General features: G+C 34.1%; 1 protein-coding gene across 1 annotated transcript in view; it reads right to left on the bottom strand.

The window, feature by feature from the left end:
• Positions 1-208: 208 nt before the first annotated feature.
• The window catches only part of rras2 (RAS related 2), a 48,499-nt gene continuing 30,694 nt past the window's right edge, over positions 209-18,013 (bottom strand). Inside the window, 5 exon segments of the mRNA NM_001017815.1 lie at positions 209-1,002; positions 2,010-2,128; positions 2,996-3,104; positions 5,269-5,371; positions 6,642-6,729. Of these exon segments, the coding sequence (NP_001017815.1) occupies positions 915-1,002; positions 2,010-2,128; positions 2,996-3,104; positions 5,269-5,371; positions 6,642-6,729 (507 nt within the window). The 3' untranslated portion in view covers positions 209-914.

The raw sequence follows: 18,013 nt of genomic DNA, 5'->3' as shown, positions 1-18,013 counted from the left end.
AGCGTCAATATGACATCATGTTGATGTTTTGTGCCTGCAGGGGTTTAACATGAAACAAGAGTTTAAATTTTCATTCTTTAGTCGAACTATCCCTTAAAATAATCAAATCCATACACGCCAAGAAGCCTTAAAATGCAAAAAAGCAGACCAAAAAAAAGGCATATCGAGAAATAAAACAAGAAATTAAAAAATTAAAAAACGACTTCACTACTGACAAAGTTGGCATCATGTTAGAGGCTATCTATATATGTACATTTCTGCGAGTATACATTACCATTTTAACACATGTCAAAACAAGCTGGTCAAACTCGCGCGCACACAATATAAAGGTGGTCTCAACTCACACAAATTTTCACTTATGTACAATCGCTGCTTAACATATGCAAGTAAAAACAGATATGGCACGACACACACACACACAAACAAAGCTTTAGAACGTCATCTCTAAAAGACCGATGACTAAAAGTAGTCATTCGCAATCCCAACGGTGTTTCGTTTAATCCTTTAAATCGTAGCAAGAGTACAAATGTCACAAGGCAAGAGGAAACAAAAATCCTTCGAAATACAAAAAAAAAAAGAAATTGTGTGTGTGCGCGTGTGTGTTTTTGTAATAAGCGATGTTTAGTGTTGGGGCACAATTACCATATTCTAGGTCACGCTGATGTCAGTACTCTAGTTGAAGGTAGAATGGTGAGTTCTGTCAAGATTTTGTCAGTTTGGTTCTTCTAGTAGTGAAGTCCTGGAGGCACAAAGGCCCCCTGATAAGGCTATGAGAGCGACTGCTGATTTGAAGACATGCACATGTAGAAAGGCAGCGAACTGATCCGCACAGGACGTGATGTCAGAAGGCAGGGTGTGTGTGGGGGGAGGGGCCGGTGACAGCAGCTGGGTGATTGGCGGCACTTGGCGGCCAATCAGAAGATCACGCAGTGGCAGCCACTCTTGTCCTTTTCTTTGCGCGTGGGCTCTGGTGAAGGTGGACACTCCTGCTCCTGGAACTTCCTATAAAAAAAAAGAGAGAGAAAGACTGTATAAAGTCTGTATAAACACTCTCTTCATTCTCAAATTTAATGAAGATCTGATGCTCTTACAGTAGGAGACATCTGGCTGACAAATTAATTTCCTTCAAGTTATTCATTCATTCCTTTAAATCATATTCCCTATATTTATCAGGGGTCGCCACAGCGGAATGAACCCCCAACTATTCGGGCACATGGTTTACACAACCCTGTACTGGGAAACACCCACATACTCTTGCGTTCACACACTACGGCCAATTGTGTTTACCTAATTCACCTATACCCTATGTCTTTGGACTGTGGGGGAAACCAGAGCACCTGGCGGCATATGAACCCAGGGAGAACATGCAAACTCCACACAGAATTGCTAACTGGCCCAGATGGAACTTGAACCAGCAACCCTCTTGATGTGAGGAGACAGTGCTAACTAATGAGCCACCATGCCACAACCCAATTTATTAAAATATTATCCTGTTGACATATAACAATCCAGGGGAAAAAGTCTTGAAATGTGTAAGATATGTAGGCCGGTGTATAATATCGGCTACTGGGAACTGATTGGTTCGTTGGAAGATGGACGTTGCTAACAAATGAAAAAACTGATGACAGAACTAAAGCAAGGCAGAAATGAGTTGCACTGATAGCCCCGCCCTACACGATTAATAGCCCAGTTCACATATATTAATCCTTTAAACTTTATCAAATGCACAGATTTTCAAAGCTAGCAAGCACACTATTCCATTTTAGTTACTGCTGTTTGTGTGCTGCCACCATCTGTTGAAAACAGCACTTTTTTACACAAAGACACAAATACACACACACACACACAGGTTTGCTATCCTGGTGGGGAAGTCCCCAGAAAATGTGTGCATTCAGGTTTAAATCCCCACCAGGATAATACAACATTTACACACACACACACACACACACACACACACACACACACACACACACACACACACACACACACTCTCTCTCTCTCACATTTACCTTATGACTCGGACCAGTTCGTGGAAAGCCTGGTCTACATTCATCCGGATTTTAGCTGAGGCCTCCATGTATGTGACTTTGAGTTGTCGAGCGAGCTGCTGTCCTTCCTCTTGGGTCACCTGAACAAAATAGTCATCCTCCATTAAAATGCAGCACTTTTTTTTTTTTACATTTAACTTTCTGATTGGCTAAACAATTATATTGAATGTCAAATATACCATGAAGTAAAAAAATAAGCATACGTTTATCAATTTTCTTTAACTCTGTAATCAATAATCCCCCTTGCATTTTTCCCAAACTTGATTGAGTTTGTTTCTTGGTGAGGACAAAAGAAGATATTTTGAGGAATGTTTTGAAGCCATTGACCTCCATAGTATTTATTTTTCCTACAACTGGTAACAGGTTTTAAGCTTGCTTTAAAATAGCTTCTTCTGTTAAGAAAAAAAAACTTAAAACTCAAAAGTTTGGAACTACTTGATGGAGAGTAAACAAATTTTAAAAACTGTCCCTTAATTTTTGTTAACTGTCCCTTTAAATCAGTAAACTGGGACAGGCTGATGTTCTCCGTTCTATCACTAGGTGGCAGTGTAACACAATCTGAGTGTCCTTTAATGGCACAATGCACCCAGTAACCCCATATATTTTATTACAAGCTCTCTCCCTCACAGACACACTGATATTTTTCACTCTTTCAGCACTCTTCATTGATTTTTCAGGACTGAATTTCATCCACACTTAATTGCATCTTAACAGCAACATTGTGTACTGTAAGAACGTGTATACAGTACTGTAATGTGTCATTTTACAGTACTGTAATGTGTCATTTTACAGCAAAAACTGTAGAGACTAAAAGTCTACAACAGATACAATAAAGTACCAAGTCATGCTATGATTTCAGTGCAGATAAAGAGTGTTGAGATCGACATATTGTTTCTGATTCAGTGTAGTTCTCTGAAATGACACTATACGTGATTCAAGTCACTCACTTGTCTCTGTTGCTCAAGATCAGCTTTGTTACCAACTAGAATCATGGGAAATTCATCTCGGTCCTTCACTCTCAAGATCTGCCGTTGAAACTTGTAGATCTCTTCAAAACTGAGGAAAACAAGGTGATACACAGCCATTAAAAACTGCTTGAAAATGGCTGTAATTGCTCTAACTAATTATTAGACTAATTGTAATTGCTCTAACTAATTAAAAAAATACTGTATATATAGTTGAAGTCAGAATAATTAGCCCCCCTGTACATTTTTTCCCCAATTTCTGTTTAACAGAGAAAATATTTTTTTCAACACATTGCTAAACAAAATAGTTATACTAAACAAAATAACTCATCTCTAATAACTGAATTAATTAATATTTGCCATCATGAAAGTAAATAATATTTTACTAGATATTTTTCAAGACACTTTTATACAGCTTAGTGACATTCTTATCTAGGTTAATTAGGTTAGGTAGGCATGGTTAGGGTAATTAGGCAAGTTATTGTATAATGATGGTTTGTTCTGTAGACTATCAAAAAGAAATATAACTTAAAGGGGCGAATTATATTGACCTTAAAATGTTTTTTTTATTATTAAAAACTGCTTTTATTCTAGCCAAAATAAAACAAATAGGACTTTCTCCAGAAGAAAAAAATATTATCAGACATACTGTGAAAATTTCCTTGCTCTGTTAAACATCATTTGATATCAATATATTCTGCAATGAAAACACACACACAAAGCGGAGCTCTTTTTCTAAACTAACCCTAAAGCAAGAAAAGTCTAGCAAGGACTGCAAAATTGGCTATATGGAAAACAAGGGACAATAAAGGCCTAGGGTTGACAGAACCTGATCCTTAAGTATTGTTTTTGTGTTTGATTGCAGCAAGAATAAGAATAGAACTGGTCTCTAAATATAATGTTGATGTATTGAGTAAGGAATAAAGTAAATTCAGGCAGTTTTGTTCCCGCAGAATAAATCCAGACAGGCTTATCATTCAGGCTTTATAATGGTAAATAAACGGGCTCAATGATGGACTGACAAAAAAAAAAAAAAAAACATGGCATATTTCTGTGGCTGCAGATTTCACATGGGCCTAGTTATTAGTTTCAGCAGAAATATCTCAGAATAACATAATTTAGAATGTCAGAACTGACGAATGTAATCATTTTTAATGGCATTTGAGTGTATTTTGGATATGCTTAAATCAGGAATGTATTTTAACAAAAAAAGAAACTAAAATGATTTTAAACCACCTCTTAATTCAATGTATTTTATTTTTTTATAAAAAGAAATTAATATTTACTTTTGTATTTTTTATTAAATTTATTTAGTTTTTGCATTTTATTTTAAAATGTTTTTATGTTTTTTTATTCAATTAAATTAAATTAATTTTCAATAATTAATCATTTTTTTATTAAAATCACATTTTTAATATTGTATGTACTTAATTTTTTTATTTTATTTATTTTATTTTTAAACATTTTAAAATATATAATTTTTTAAAATGTTTTATTATTAAACTGAATTCATTTTAATTTAATTAATTTTTATTAAATTCAATTTAATAGAGCTTTATTGGCAAGACTTGTGTTTGTGTCTCACTCTCTTTCTGTTCTGGCCCACAGAGCAGCATCACAGTACACAGGATGACACAAGGTCACCCAGTTCTCATGCCGTTACTATAAACTTTCCAGTAATGCTGTCAGATGACTGAAAGCCATCATAGAGAAAGAGAGAGAGAGAGAGAGAGAGAGAGAGAGAGAGAGAGACAGAGTGTGTGTGTGTGTGTGTGTGTAAACTGGGAAGAAAAGGACACTGATATGAGCTCTCTGTTGATTCTAACAGTTCGAGCCGTTTAAATGTCATTCAGGAGGAAATGCTTGTCATGGACTCTGGAGAGTGTGCTCTGAGAGGTCTGTGCCATCCGTAATGTAAACGGAGGAAGGAAAGTCTGTTTACAGCATAAACACAAACTGGGACAGACCGAGAGGGCACAAACACTCCCACAACGACCAAATACACACTGCTCTGCAATGTGCGTGAGATCTATTTACTGTAACTGCAGACAAAACCCTGAGGTGTAATTAAGCATCATCTCTAATTTTACAGCTACAGACGGCGATGTGACTGAGTAAAGGGAGGTGGTTTGATGTGAATTAAAAACGGCAAGCCTGAAACTGAATGAAAGTGAAACTGAGACAGGCCGTGTGGAGGGAAAGGGGAAGAAGGAGAGAAAGTTGAGAGAGAAAGCGTGAGTGGAACGTTTGCTCACCTTCCCCGGTCGGTGACAGAGAAGACCAGAAGGAAACCCTCCCCTGTCCTCATGTATTGTTCTCTCATGGCTCCGAACTCTTCCTGTCCTGCTGTATCCAGGACTAACAAACACAAAACCACCATGTTAGCATTTAGTCACATTAGCACTGTAGCTTTGATCATCAATAATAGCTCCATAGCTGTGCTCTGTCTTGTATTTTTGGCAGTTTTGAACTGACTAGAGTATTTACTGACATGTAAGAATCTTAAATAGAGAGTAAATAATAATCGTATGAAGAGACCAAAGTTTGCTTCCTTTTTTAACCGCTGTCTTAAATGATGCCTGCAATACTGTGAGTTAGTGGCCTATTCTGTTATCAAAGACTTGTTCACATTAAAGTCAGCATGAATTACAAATTCATATTATTTTGTACTGTGCTGTTTTAAGAAATAATGTCAAAATGCTTTTTTTATGGTGGCCGAGAGAGTTTATTGATCTGCAATTTAGGAAAGTGTATGCAATTACAAAAAACACCAGCAAAATAAGAAACTGTTTGCTCTAGTAGAGAAAAATAAGTGTTTTATTTCTGAATATTTTAAAATTAATTTGAAAAAATGTTTAAGGTAATATCTTTTCAGTTCCTTTTTTAAATAACTCTCAATGCATTTTAACAGTAAGAAGCTATGATACAGATTATTGAGCTGACACTTGACTACAAAAATAAATTGCAAATCAAATCGAAAAAAAAAAAAAAAAAAAAAAAAATCGCAATATCTATCAAAAAATAATAATAAAAATAAAAATCGCAATCAGATATTTTCCCCAAATCGCCATAGCTGTGCGTTTTCCTCTCAATAACAAAATAAACTCACGTACAAAAAAGAGCTGAGAAAACAGCATTATCTACATAATATAATAATAATAAGAAGAAGAATTATTTCATGAGCAGCAAATCTATATAAGATAAGAAATATTTCTGAATGATCATTTGACACTTAATACTGAAATAATGACCATCACAGGAATGAATTATTGACCTTATGCTTCACGTAAGAGCTGGCCCTTAAAATCTTTTTGTCTTCAGACTTTCGATCTCATTCACTTCCATTGATTTGTAGATGTTAAAAATAGCTCATTATGCTGCTTGATGTTGCAACCTGACATTTTCCTGATATACTATTCTGCTTTTAATGTATAATCATGAATAAACTTGTTTGTGGAGGAAGTAGTTAGACTGTTTTCTGCCGTTTGTTATTCCTAGTCATTTCTCCCATAGCTACTGAATCGGAAGTTCTAAAACAAGTGCAAAAACAAGCGCACTTCTACATTGTAGAATAATCCTAAGATTTATTTAAGAATCAGACTCCTTCGTCCATCAGCAGTGTACTTACTATCCAGCCGTGCAGGCCTCTCGTCAATCACACACTGCTTTGTGTACGAGTCTTCAATCGTGGGGTCATAGTCAGTGACGAAGTATGACTACACAAAAACAGAAAGAAAACAACATAAGGAACTTCAAAATAAAATATACAGTTCAGGCATAACATCACATCCAAATTTTTTGTTAGGATTACATCTGGTCACCATAAAACAACCTCATCAGATTTTGATGCTTTAGACCAGGGCTGCTCAACCCTGTTCCTGGAGAGCTACCTTCCTATAGAGTTCAGCTCCAACCCTGATCAAACACACCTGAATCAATTAATTAGGACCTAAACAGCACTTGATTATTACAGGCAGGTGTGTTTGATATTGGTTGCAAATGAAATCTTTAGGAAGGTAGATCTTGACATCCATTTGAATGTGGTCTTGTCATTGGCCCATCAACATTTTCTGCTCGTTATCATACTATTTCATAACTGTAACAAGAGGCAATTTAATCATAACTTAATGTTAAATCAGCTATCATAACATTATTTATCGATATGCAGCTCTTTTTGCATTTTCTGAATCTATAAAATGTTCTTAAAACAGCATGTTTGTAATGAAGAAAAGACGTAAAATCGCTGTGTAATTCATAACTGCTGGAATCACCACAGCTGCATAATGTAAGTACAACTATAAAGAGGACGTTTTAATCCCGGTTTGTGGATGTAAATCAGGTTTATTTTGTACAGTAACAACGATTATCCATACAGTAGTGTATATTAGGTAGCAAGTAGTCTTTAAAATACAGTAGACAGTTCAACTTGTGTGAATTTTGCAACGACATTGTGTGTGACTCGTCATTGCAGAAAGGCTTGAATTAACACAACAACAAGTAAATCACACACATACACATCATGAAATGCTGAAAGTTTTTTTTTTTTTTTTCGCGTGCAGTATTAAATTCTATTAAAACACCGGTCCTTACTTCAAACTCGCATCCAATACCTCAGTTTGTTGTGAGAGCATGAATGAAACTGCCAAACTGCAGTTAAAGTTGAAAAATATCAAATGAAACACCCGAAATTACATGAAACTCCAGAAGAAAACATGGATAGTCTGGTGACGCAGTGATGTCAATTGATGTATGTGCTATAACATGCAAAAGGAGATAATGAAAGAAACATTCATTTAAACACATTAATCATATTATTGTCCTATTCAGATTAAGGAAAATAATTTGATTACTGATGTCCAAACGTAGTCACTGACTGCTTATTAATGACAAAGGAGAATCAAACACACGTGTCGTAATGGTGGTTGGGATGAACCAGCTAATTTAAAGCACAGACTACAAAAAATAAAAAATAAACGGCAAAAATTTCCTCAAAACTCAATGTTAACATTTTCAGCAGGGTATAATAAATTACCTGATGGATATTTTGAGCTGAAACTTTACAGACACATTCTGGATACACCCAGGCTTATCTTACACCTTGTAAAGTGGCTAAAATAGGAGGCCTTAAACTTAAGCTTTGACTGAGATATGTACGAGCATAAAGAGCATTTGTTTTGGCTCACACTCAAAACAAAACACTGAAATAAAAAATATGAACATGGGAAAGCTCAACATTACAGCAGATTTGAACACTGCAGTCAGTGTAAAAATGGAGTAAGTCCAAAAGTCACATAAATTTACACAATGTACAAATGGAAAAGGATGATTAAAATTACATACAGTTGAAGTTGCTGAATTATAAGCCCACTGTGTATTTTTTTCCCAAATTTCTGTTTAATGGAAAGAAGATTTTTTAACACATTTTCTAACATAACAGTTTTAATAACTCGTTTCTAATAACTGATCTTTTCCATGATGACAGTAAATAATATTTTACTAGATATAAGACACTAGTATTCAGCTTATAGTGCAGTTTAAAGAACTAACTAGGCTACTTAGGTTAACTAGGCAAGTTAGAGTAATTAGGCAAGTAATTGAATCAAAAATAACTATTAAAAAATATTGCTTAAGGGGGCTAATAATATTGACCTTGAAATGTTTTATCAAAAATTAAAAACTGCTTTTATTCTAGCCAAAATAAAACAAATAAGACTTTTTTTAGAAGTAAAACTATTATCAGGCATACTGTGTAAAATTCCTTGCTCTGTTAAACATCATTTGGGAAATATTTAAAAAAGAAAAAAAATACTAATAATTTTATTTCAACTGTTGTCTATTAATTATTATAACTTAAGATTCCATTTCTACCAAGACATTAGTGAAGCTGCAAAATATTTGCTGACTTATATCTGAAGCTCATTTAAATATAAATTTTACACGTGATGTCATAGGAAGTTTGTCTAAAACCATTATCCATTTTGAGGAACCAGTTTGTACGCAAACATCAACACCGACTTGAATGCATAAAGAGCATTTGTTTTGAAAGCTATGCAAAATAAGGGCTTACACCCATAACACAACGTAACAGACAAACTGTTATGTAAAATAAAAAAAGAGGTCTGCCCTTGTGTTTACGGTGCAAACACGAGCTTGATGTCAACATTATTTCCATTTGGGGCTGATAATTACAGTTAATTAACCGCAACATTTTCCGTTTCCACAGGCTATGTTTCTGAACACGGTATCAGTTTGTAGTGGAAGGGGGAGTTGTAGGGAGGCATTTTTCACATTTTTCCCATGTTTTGTGTTCCTCCCATCCCAGGAGGCTGTTGAAGTGACGACAGCTAAACGTTGTGCTCAGGCTTGTCTCTGTGTCAACTGAACACATGCTCATTCTCACACACAACAATGTCAAAGCAGTAGTTTCTTATTATTAGTTTGACTATCGATGTTCCTGTAATCGCTGCTCCAGTCATCTGTTTTTAGCAGTGAAACGAGAAGCATTAAAAAAATGAGAGTTTAACTTTGTTCTCCTTTTTGTGGCAACAATTCAATGAAAAGGGTTTGAACTTCTAAAAAAATTAAAACAAGTTTATATTGCAAAACAAAACAAATAAATAATAACAATGTCATATACTTCGCTAAAAAAATAATTAACAATGTTTTTTGAAAGTCTCTCAACAAGCTGTATAAAGAAACAATATACTAATAAAATTTTAAATAATAAAATATATTATTATTATTGTTGTTGTTGTTATTGTTGTTGTTGTTGTTGTTGTTTTTAGTGGCTTGAAGGGCATCTACAGCAAAAAATGCATGGTAGAGTAATTCGTGGTTCTTTCCACTGTGGCAGCCCCTGATAAATTAGGAACTAAGATGAGGAAAAGTGAGTGAGTGAATAATAATTATTATTATTATTCTTATGTCTATTCTTCTTCTTCTTATTATTATTATTATTATTATTAATATTATTATTATTATTTATAACCATTATTATTAAGGCTGCACGGTATTGGAAAAATCTGATAATGCAATGTTTTATTTTCCTGCGATTAAATATTGCAATATGAATACAGTTTCAGAAGATGGTTTGAATTTGTCCTTAAAACAAGCTAAATTATCTGCCAGTAGGATAAGTAAAATCTTGTTTTCATTTTGAAAAGTAGATGCTTAGACTAGAAAAAAAGACAAAAATTTGAAGAAAATAGCTTTTTTTTTGTTAAATCATATAAATTCCATTTAAATACAGTAATTAAATACAATTCTGTAGCTCCTGCTCAACTAATGCTATGGTAACCTAACTATAACTATAATGGTACGGAAATCTGAGTCTGTCAAATAAGAGCAGGTTGAGTAGCCTTGTGAAGGTGGCAGGCCAGATCATCGGTTTTAACCAAACTGGCCCAATTGTAATTTACCGCAATTATGTTTTAAAGAGAGCTCAGGATATCTTATGCCCCCTGGATCAGCTATTGTTTCAGCTGCTGCCATAAGGACGTCGTTTTAGAGTTCCTATTTGCAGGACAAACAGAATTAGAAATTCTTTTATAATGGTGGCCATTAGGTTACTAAATAAATTCAGCAGAGAGGGAGATGCATCAAAAATGATGTATTATATGTTTTGTGGTAATAATTTAGTAATGTGAACTTTGCTGCAATTTTAGTTTCCCTAAACGGGATAATAAAGTTGAGTGTGAATGTGACAGATTTTTCAGACTTAACATTGCATATCTTGTGATGTGACAATTGCTGATGCACACATTGCGATATGAATGCTTTATTTCAGTAATAAGTGTCAAATTATCATTCAGAAATATTTTTGTTATGTTGATTTGCTGCTAAAAATATTTCGTATTATCACTGTTAATAATACTTTAGATAATGTAGATGTGCCTTTACTTTTGATCAATTAAATAAATCCTTCCTAAAAAAAAATTCAACTGCCAACAAACTTTTTAATAGAAGAAAAACAACTGACCAATATTGTTAAATGTCTTTAAAAAGTTGGAGACATCTTCTAATGTCTTAAGTAAAGATGATGATGATGATGATGATGATGATGATGATGATGATGATGATGAATTGTTATTTAAAGTCATTTCAGCAACAAAGGCTATTTTCATGGACATTTCACAAACATATTTTCAAGAACATTTCATTAATACATTTACAAATAAAAACAACAAATAAATTTTTAGTGTTAATGCATGATAAAAATTCTAAAACTTTTCCTGGAGTCACTTTGTTAAAAATGTCCTCAGGAGGTAATTTAATAAAAAAGCCTTCTGGAATCATGTAAAGCAGAACAGTCCAGTAGGATGTATTATACAGTTAGCTGAATTGTGCAGAACAAACACTGACTTTTATATCTTATGTAATTTGGCTTCTTAGGTAAGTTATAATACTGTAGGGCCAGACAGAATCCGCAGACATTTTGAACTATTTCTGCGGAGGATTTGTATAAAGGATCTGCGGATTTATGCAGAATGATTTTAGGAGTATCGTAACTAAAAACTTAATATATGAAATAAAAATAATACATTTTTAACTTTTATTTAATGTTTACAATGCAAATCTAATTAGATCCACTTATTTGGTAAACAAAGCAAGTCTCTCATATATTACATCTAGTAAAAGACAGAAAATATGACTTTACGAGCTGTATTGTAAATAAATTAAATGAACACTTTCATATTTGTCAATAATTATACCGAAATTAATTTAAAAACTGAATAAATTTAATTTATTCACAATTTCACAAGTAAATAAATAGACTCAATGATGGGATAAAAATCTGCCGAAATCTGTGAAATTTTGTGTGCGTAGACTCTGTGTGGGCCTTGTATAAGTTACGTTTTTATCGTAAAGACCTCTAAAGATTGTACAGAGTCTCTGGAAGTGATTAAAATTTGATATTTTAGACCCCATTTATACTTCTATTAGCATTGTCCACAGGATTTAAAAAAATGTGTCTTAATACCATGTGTAAATGGGGTCCCAGAGACATGTGATCTGATCTATTTTTCATAAAGGACAGAAAGCATGGACATTTTCTTTTACAACCTCATTAAATCTGTAAAAAACAGAATTATTTGTAGTACAATGCTATATTTAAACCACAGCCTAAGTAAATTTGCAAACACTTCTAAAAATGAGCAAATGCTGCATGTTAGTGTTTGTGCTTAGACATAACGAAGCCTGTAACCCCTCGCTCTCTTGTCTTGACACCAGTCATCCTTTCACACAGTGGCTCCTCTGTATGCAAGACTTCATCATGTCCACTTTCCACTGCTCAATAATTCATCAGCAGTGCTGCATATGCAGTCCACTTCATCGCTCACTCGTCGCAGAGGGGATTCAGGCGGGATGAGGTGAGAGAAAGCAAGACAGATGGACAGGCAGACAAGAGAGGATTCCTGCTGCTAATTCCAACAGACACTATAAAAAAAAAACTACCCATTGCATTTTGGATGCACATATTAAAGTATGCATAACAAAACAAAACACCTTGTTTGTGTCATGACTAGCTTCCTATCGATTCAGAGTGAAAGTGACACTTGATGAGTAAGTTTGAAAGAGCTTTGAAAAACACAGGTCTGCACGTGATCAGTCCAAAGCTTTAGTCATGATGAAACAGAGCAGCTCACACCACACATTCCACACAGTTTCCTGCAGAGCAACACCTCTCAGAGCTCACAGCATGTCCCTCACTGATGACCACACACACACGACACGATCATTCACAAGTTTGTGTTTCTAATGTGTCTTATAGCTCACCAAAGCGGATTATCTCTTTATAAAACAAATACAGTACCAATAATACAGGACTATAATACTGTGAAATATTATAAGGTTATAATTTTTTGAAAAAATATGTAATTTTAATTAAGATGCAATTCATTCCTGGGACAGCGAAACTGCAATTATTAATTTTTTTGTTGTAATCCTTCAGAAATCACTCTAATGATTTGATTTGGCGCTCAGGAATAATTGAAAACATAAGCATTGTTAATTTCTGCTTAATCACTTTATTGTTAAAAGCATGATTATTTGATGAACAGCATTTTATATAGGGAATATTAAAAACAGTATTGTTTTTATTATTATTATTATTATTGATTGATTGATTGATTGATTGATTGATTGATTGATTGATTGATTGATTGATTGATTGATTGATTGATTGATTGATTGATTGATTGATTGATTGATTGATTAACTAGGAATGTCCCATTGCGATACAATATCTGGTCTACCAGGGAGTTCTGGTCAAGAGAGGCAGCATAGGACAAAGTTACATAATAATAATAATAATAATAATAATAATAATAATAATAATAATAATAATAATAATAATAAATACATACATGTCACAACACATAGACACACACAAAAATAGTATAAACCATAATCAATTGTCAAAATATGTGCACTGTTCTAAATTGAAAAACTATTTTTAACTATAACAATAGATGGTACGGACTTCATATGTAGTATATCTTAAAGCTCATTTCATTCATATAGAGGGTTAATGCAGTACAAGTAATGTGAGTTATATGTTATAATATTACTTTTCTAAGTAACAGGCAAATTAATGTATTACTTTATAACATGACAAATGCAAATGTAAGTAAATTACTTTTTAGTTTAATAGACCCTTATTAAAGTTTTGGGTTTCTCAGAAGCGGAAGGCAACATACTGTTGGATAAACTTTGAGCAGAGTGAATGGGGAGAGTACGACAAATCATTTTTATACACTCCTATTTGCTGAAATAATAAAAGAAAAACTCCACGATGGTGTTATCAAGACTTTCAGGAAAAAAAGGGAAAAAAAGTGTGAGACTGATGATGTAAGTCAGAGGAGAGAATAACATCCAATTTACTGTCCCGCCCCTAGTCGCTGCATTAGAAACACCTTGCATAAGCGGTAATTCATTTTTTGTAATTTGACGCAAAAATGATATAATACATACATAAACGCATAAAGATGTTCATATGTTTTTTAAAAATCGAAATATTAAAAAAAACTTTCAAGGATTTAAGCATCACAATAGTCTCGTGAAAAGGGTGCATTAATTAGCTTTTAAAAATAAATTGCAGTCACAGTGAATCATGCACTCAGTGAGAAAATGCGTTCATTATTTTGAACACATCGAAGAAAAGGACAAGGGGATTGTCTCAAGGGAGAGTTAATTTACATATAAGTACTTTACAACTAATAAGACAAAAAGGACAAAATTAGCACAATTGGGCTAAACTTTTAATAATCTGTATATACGGAATGTATAAGTTCTCAGAAGAAAACGTTTTCCTAAATATTTAAAAAAAAAATCATGTTATACAGTATGTTGTAAATTGCAGTGGTCATCCATGTAAAAAAAAGAAGAAGAAAAAAAACCTGCACTTTCTGAAAGGGATCAAGCCTCACAAAAGGTAAGGAAAAGTAATGCAAAAGTAACTGAAAAGTAAAGTAACAGTTACTTTTTATGGTAAATAATTAGTAATGCAATTTGTTACTTTTTGTGGAGAAACTTAATATAGTATTGCATTACTTTCAAAAGTAACTGTTCCCCAACACTTATTTTAATTAAGTTTAATGTGATTTGATCAATTTGACATTTCCTTCCTCAATAAAATTGTATCTTTCTGTAGCTATGTTTCCACCTAACTATTTTGGACATGCGAATGAAAAAAGGTTAATGCAAACACCAAGATCTGCATAAAAAACATATGCACATAACTCTGATAACTATGATGGAAACACTTATACCGAACAAATTCCAGTCTGCGCATTAAAAATGGCATGTGATCTCTTCTTATTTCTTGCATCTCAAATGCCACCATGTGTTCATTGCATGTCGGCATTGTCTTCTGAGGCGCAAGTCATTTAATAAATGAAGAAAGATTGACACAGCTTCTCCTATCACAGCAAATTCCATTTTTACTGTTGATATTTTTGTGCCAGTTAATCAGGAAGTGACGATTTTGTTCTCATTGACTCATTGGAAGGAAACACTGCTTTATTCGCACCTCTTTTGTGGGATATTTCAGATTAAAAGATTGCTTAAGACAAAGATGGAACTAAGCCATGTTTGTACAATACTTGTATTTGCATCATATATCTTATTAACCACAAATGTAATTAATAACTATATACTGTATGCATGTGACAATTCTAAATTGTAGATTTTGAGAAAGGATAGACATTGTTGAAAACATTGTTGTGCTGCCTAATATTTTTATGAAAACTGTGATACTTTTTTTAGGTTTCTTTCCTTTACTTTTCAGCAATTTAATGAAACATTGTTGAATAAAATACAAATTTTTTAACACCTATTTAAATAAAAAATACCCAAATATATATCTAAATTACAGATTTATACATAGTTGAAGTCAATATTATTAGCCCTCCTGTCAATTTTTTTAAACATTAAAGAAGGAAAGAATTTTTCACAGTAGTTACTATAATATTTTTTTCTTCTGGAGAAAGTTTTTTTTTTTTTTTATTTCAGCTAGAATAAAAGTAGTTTTTAATTTTTTAAAACCATTATTAGGTCAATATTATTGAGCTAATTACTTAAGCAATTAATTATTAAGCATTACTTGATTATTTTTTTGTTTGATAGTCTACAGAACAAATAATCATTATACAATGACTTGCTTATTTACCCTAACTTGCCTAGTTCACCTAATTAACCAAGTTAAGCCTTTAAATGTCACTTTAAGCTGTATAGAAGTGTCTTGAAAAATATCTAGTAAAATATTACGTACTGTCATCATGGCAAAAACAAAACAAATCAGTTATTTGAGATGAGTTATTGAAACAATTATGCTTAGAAATGTGTTTAAAAAATGTTCTGTATGCTAGACAGAAATGGGGGGGGGGGGGGGATTAACAGGGGTGGGGGAAGGGGGGGGGGGGGGGTTCTGACTTCAGCAGTATAGTCAAATGAAATGCTACTACATAAATCCAAACAGTCTGCATAGGGCAGGTGTAGATGCCAGTCAGTGGTTGAACAAAGCCTGCATTTCAAACAGTATCTGTGGGTAGCTGCTTAGTAATGCCCACCTGTACACATGGCCGACCCAATGCCCACCTGTCCTATCTTTGCTCTGTGTGACAGCACGTCCCTGCTGACCTTCATCAGATTTATGAATGACCAGAACTAATGGCTAACTCCAGCAGTGGGGGGTCCATCTGTTTCTGGCCACAAATAAACACACACACACATACAGGGGCTGTTTGTTCTTAAAAACAACCATCCTAAATGCAAATCACAGCTTTTCCTTTTAACAAATGTACTATTCTACCCGTTAGTTTGCACTGTCATGTGTGAAAAAGAAGCACGCTGGGACTACCAAAGCAGACCATGCCCGAATAAACACTTCAGGCTTCAGTCAAGTTATATTTTAGCATTTTAAGAGTGCCTCAATACTTCATCTATAATGCTTTCTATGCCAAGGTATACCAATGAAAGAGTGCTAGCCAGAGTTTCCAACTGTGTCACACAAATCTTGGCTGCCATAAAGGGCGATCTAAACCACCTGACGTAAAGCATTCTGGGAGAGGAGAGGAAAAAGGCCCACCCCAGTGAGTCGAAACCAACATGGCACCTCCAACGTTTGGCCTAAAGGAAGGAAACTCCACCTACGGGGCTAGGAGCCAGCAAAGAACAGTCCTCTGGGTGCTGATGATTTCACTAAAGAGATATTGCTGTAAGCACACATGAGGACACTCCTTTCCACTTCAGTCACTTCTCTTTTCTCTCTGCTTTTCAACACCAAACTATCCCTCCATCCATTCATGCATCCTCCGTCCAGCCAATGAATTCACACCTTTAAACAGTAAGCGCTTGTTTGCCCCCCCCAAAAAAAAGAAAGAAAGAAAGAAAGAAAGAAAGAAAGAAAGAAAGAAAGAAAGAAAGAAAGAAAGAAAGAAAGAGTTGAGCTCAGTGCCAACCGTTGCAAACCACAGTCAACGCAAAGAGCAGTAGACTGCGGTGTTTGTAGTCTTGGAGCAATATGAAAAGATACAAATCTGTAACTGTTTTTGACAATACAAATGCAAACAAAGATAAGCATGTGGGTGTTAAACCAACTACATTTCACTGTTCACTTACTTCATAACCAGAGATGCCTCGACTGTATACTATCAATCAAACACACCGTTGGGATATGAATCACGTCCCATGCATAGCTGTAAACTAGCAGTGATTTATAGAAACTATACAATAGGGCTGAGCGATTTGGCCTAAAATCCAAATCTTGATCAATTAAACAATTTAACTCGATTACAATCAATGAACCATTATTTTATTTATTTATTTTATGCTTTTGCTCTCATAGTTCACTAACAAGTTTTGGACAGAAAATATGCTGATATTAAAAGTGAGACATTTTTTAATGAAGGGTGTATTAGCATACTTGATTTCAAAATAATTACATTTTCTGAATCGCTGATTCAGAGATTGCAAATGTAGGGCGCTGATCGACACACAGCTTTAATGGAAAAGTGAATGCAGACATTTTGATGATAATTTTAACATGCTTTTAAGATTAAAAATATGAGAGAAATAAGGGCAAATACCTAATAATAGGATATAATGGTAAAATACGGGATAATCCCGGCAAAAACAGGAGGGTTGTCATGTATGAAGTGAAGTGTTTGTCAAACAACATATTTGCGAGGGAACGCAAAAAAATTAAAAAATATATTTACCTACTCTTTTTATACTTTTTTTTTCTTCCACCCATTTTTTTTTCAACCATCACGTTCCTTACGGGTCTCCGTATGAAATAGCGAGTGAGGCAAAAAGTAGAGAAAATCCATAAGACTTCTAACTGTGTCTCTATGTAAAAGTATGTGAGGTATGGGAAGGTATTATAAATGACAGGTGTATGGCTTGGAGTCAGATTCAAGGAGACCTTGCTTTCAGTTCTGCTTCTTTAATTAAAGCCAGGCTTTCGTTATGCAGCCAAATCACATTCGCCTCGAGGGC

This window comes from Danio rerio, chromosome 7 (genome assembly GCF_049306965.1).
Source record: "Danio rerio strain Tuebingen ecotype United States chromosome 7, GRCz12tu, whole genome shotgun sequence".
NCBI classification, from domain to species: domain Eukaryota; kingdom Metazoa; phylum Chordata; class Actinopteri; order Cypriniformes; family Danionidae; genus Danio; species Danio rerio.
Note: the sequence above shows the minus strand (reverse complement) of the source record. Positions and strands in the feature narration are given on the sequence as shown.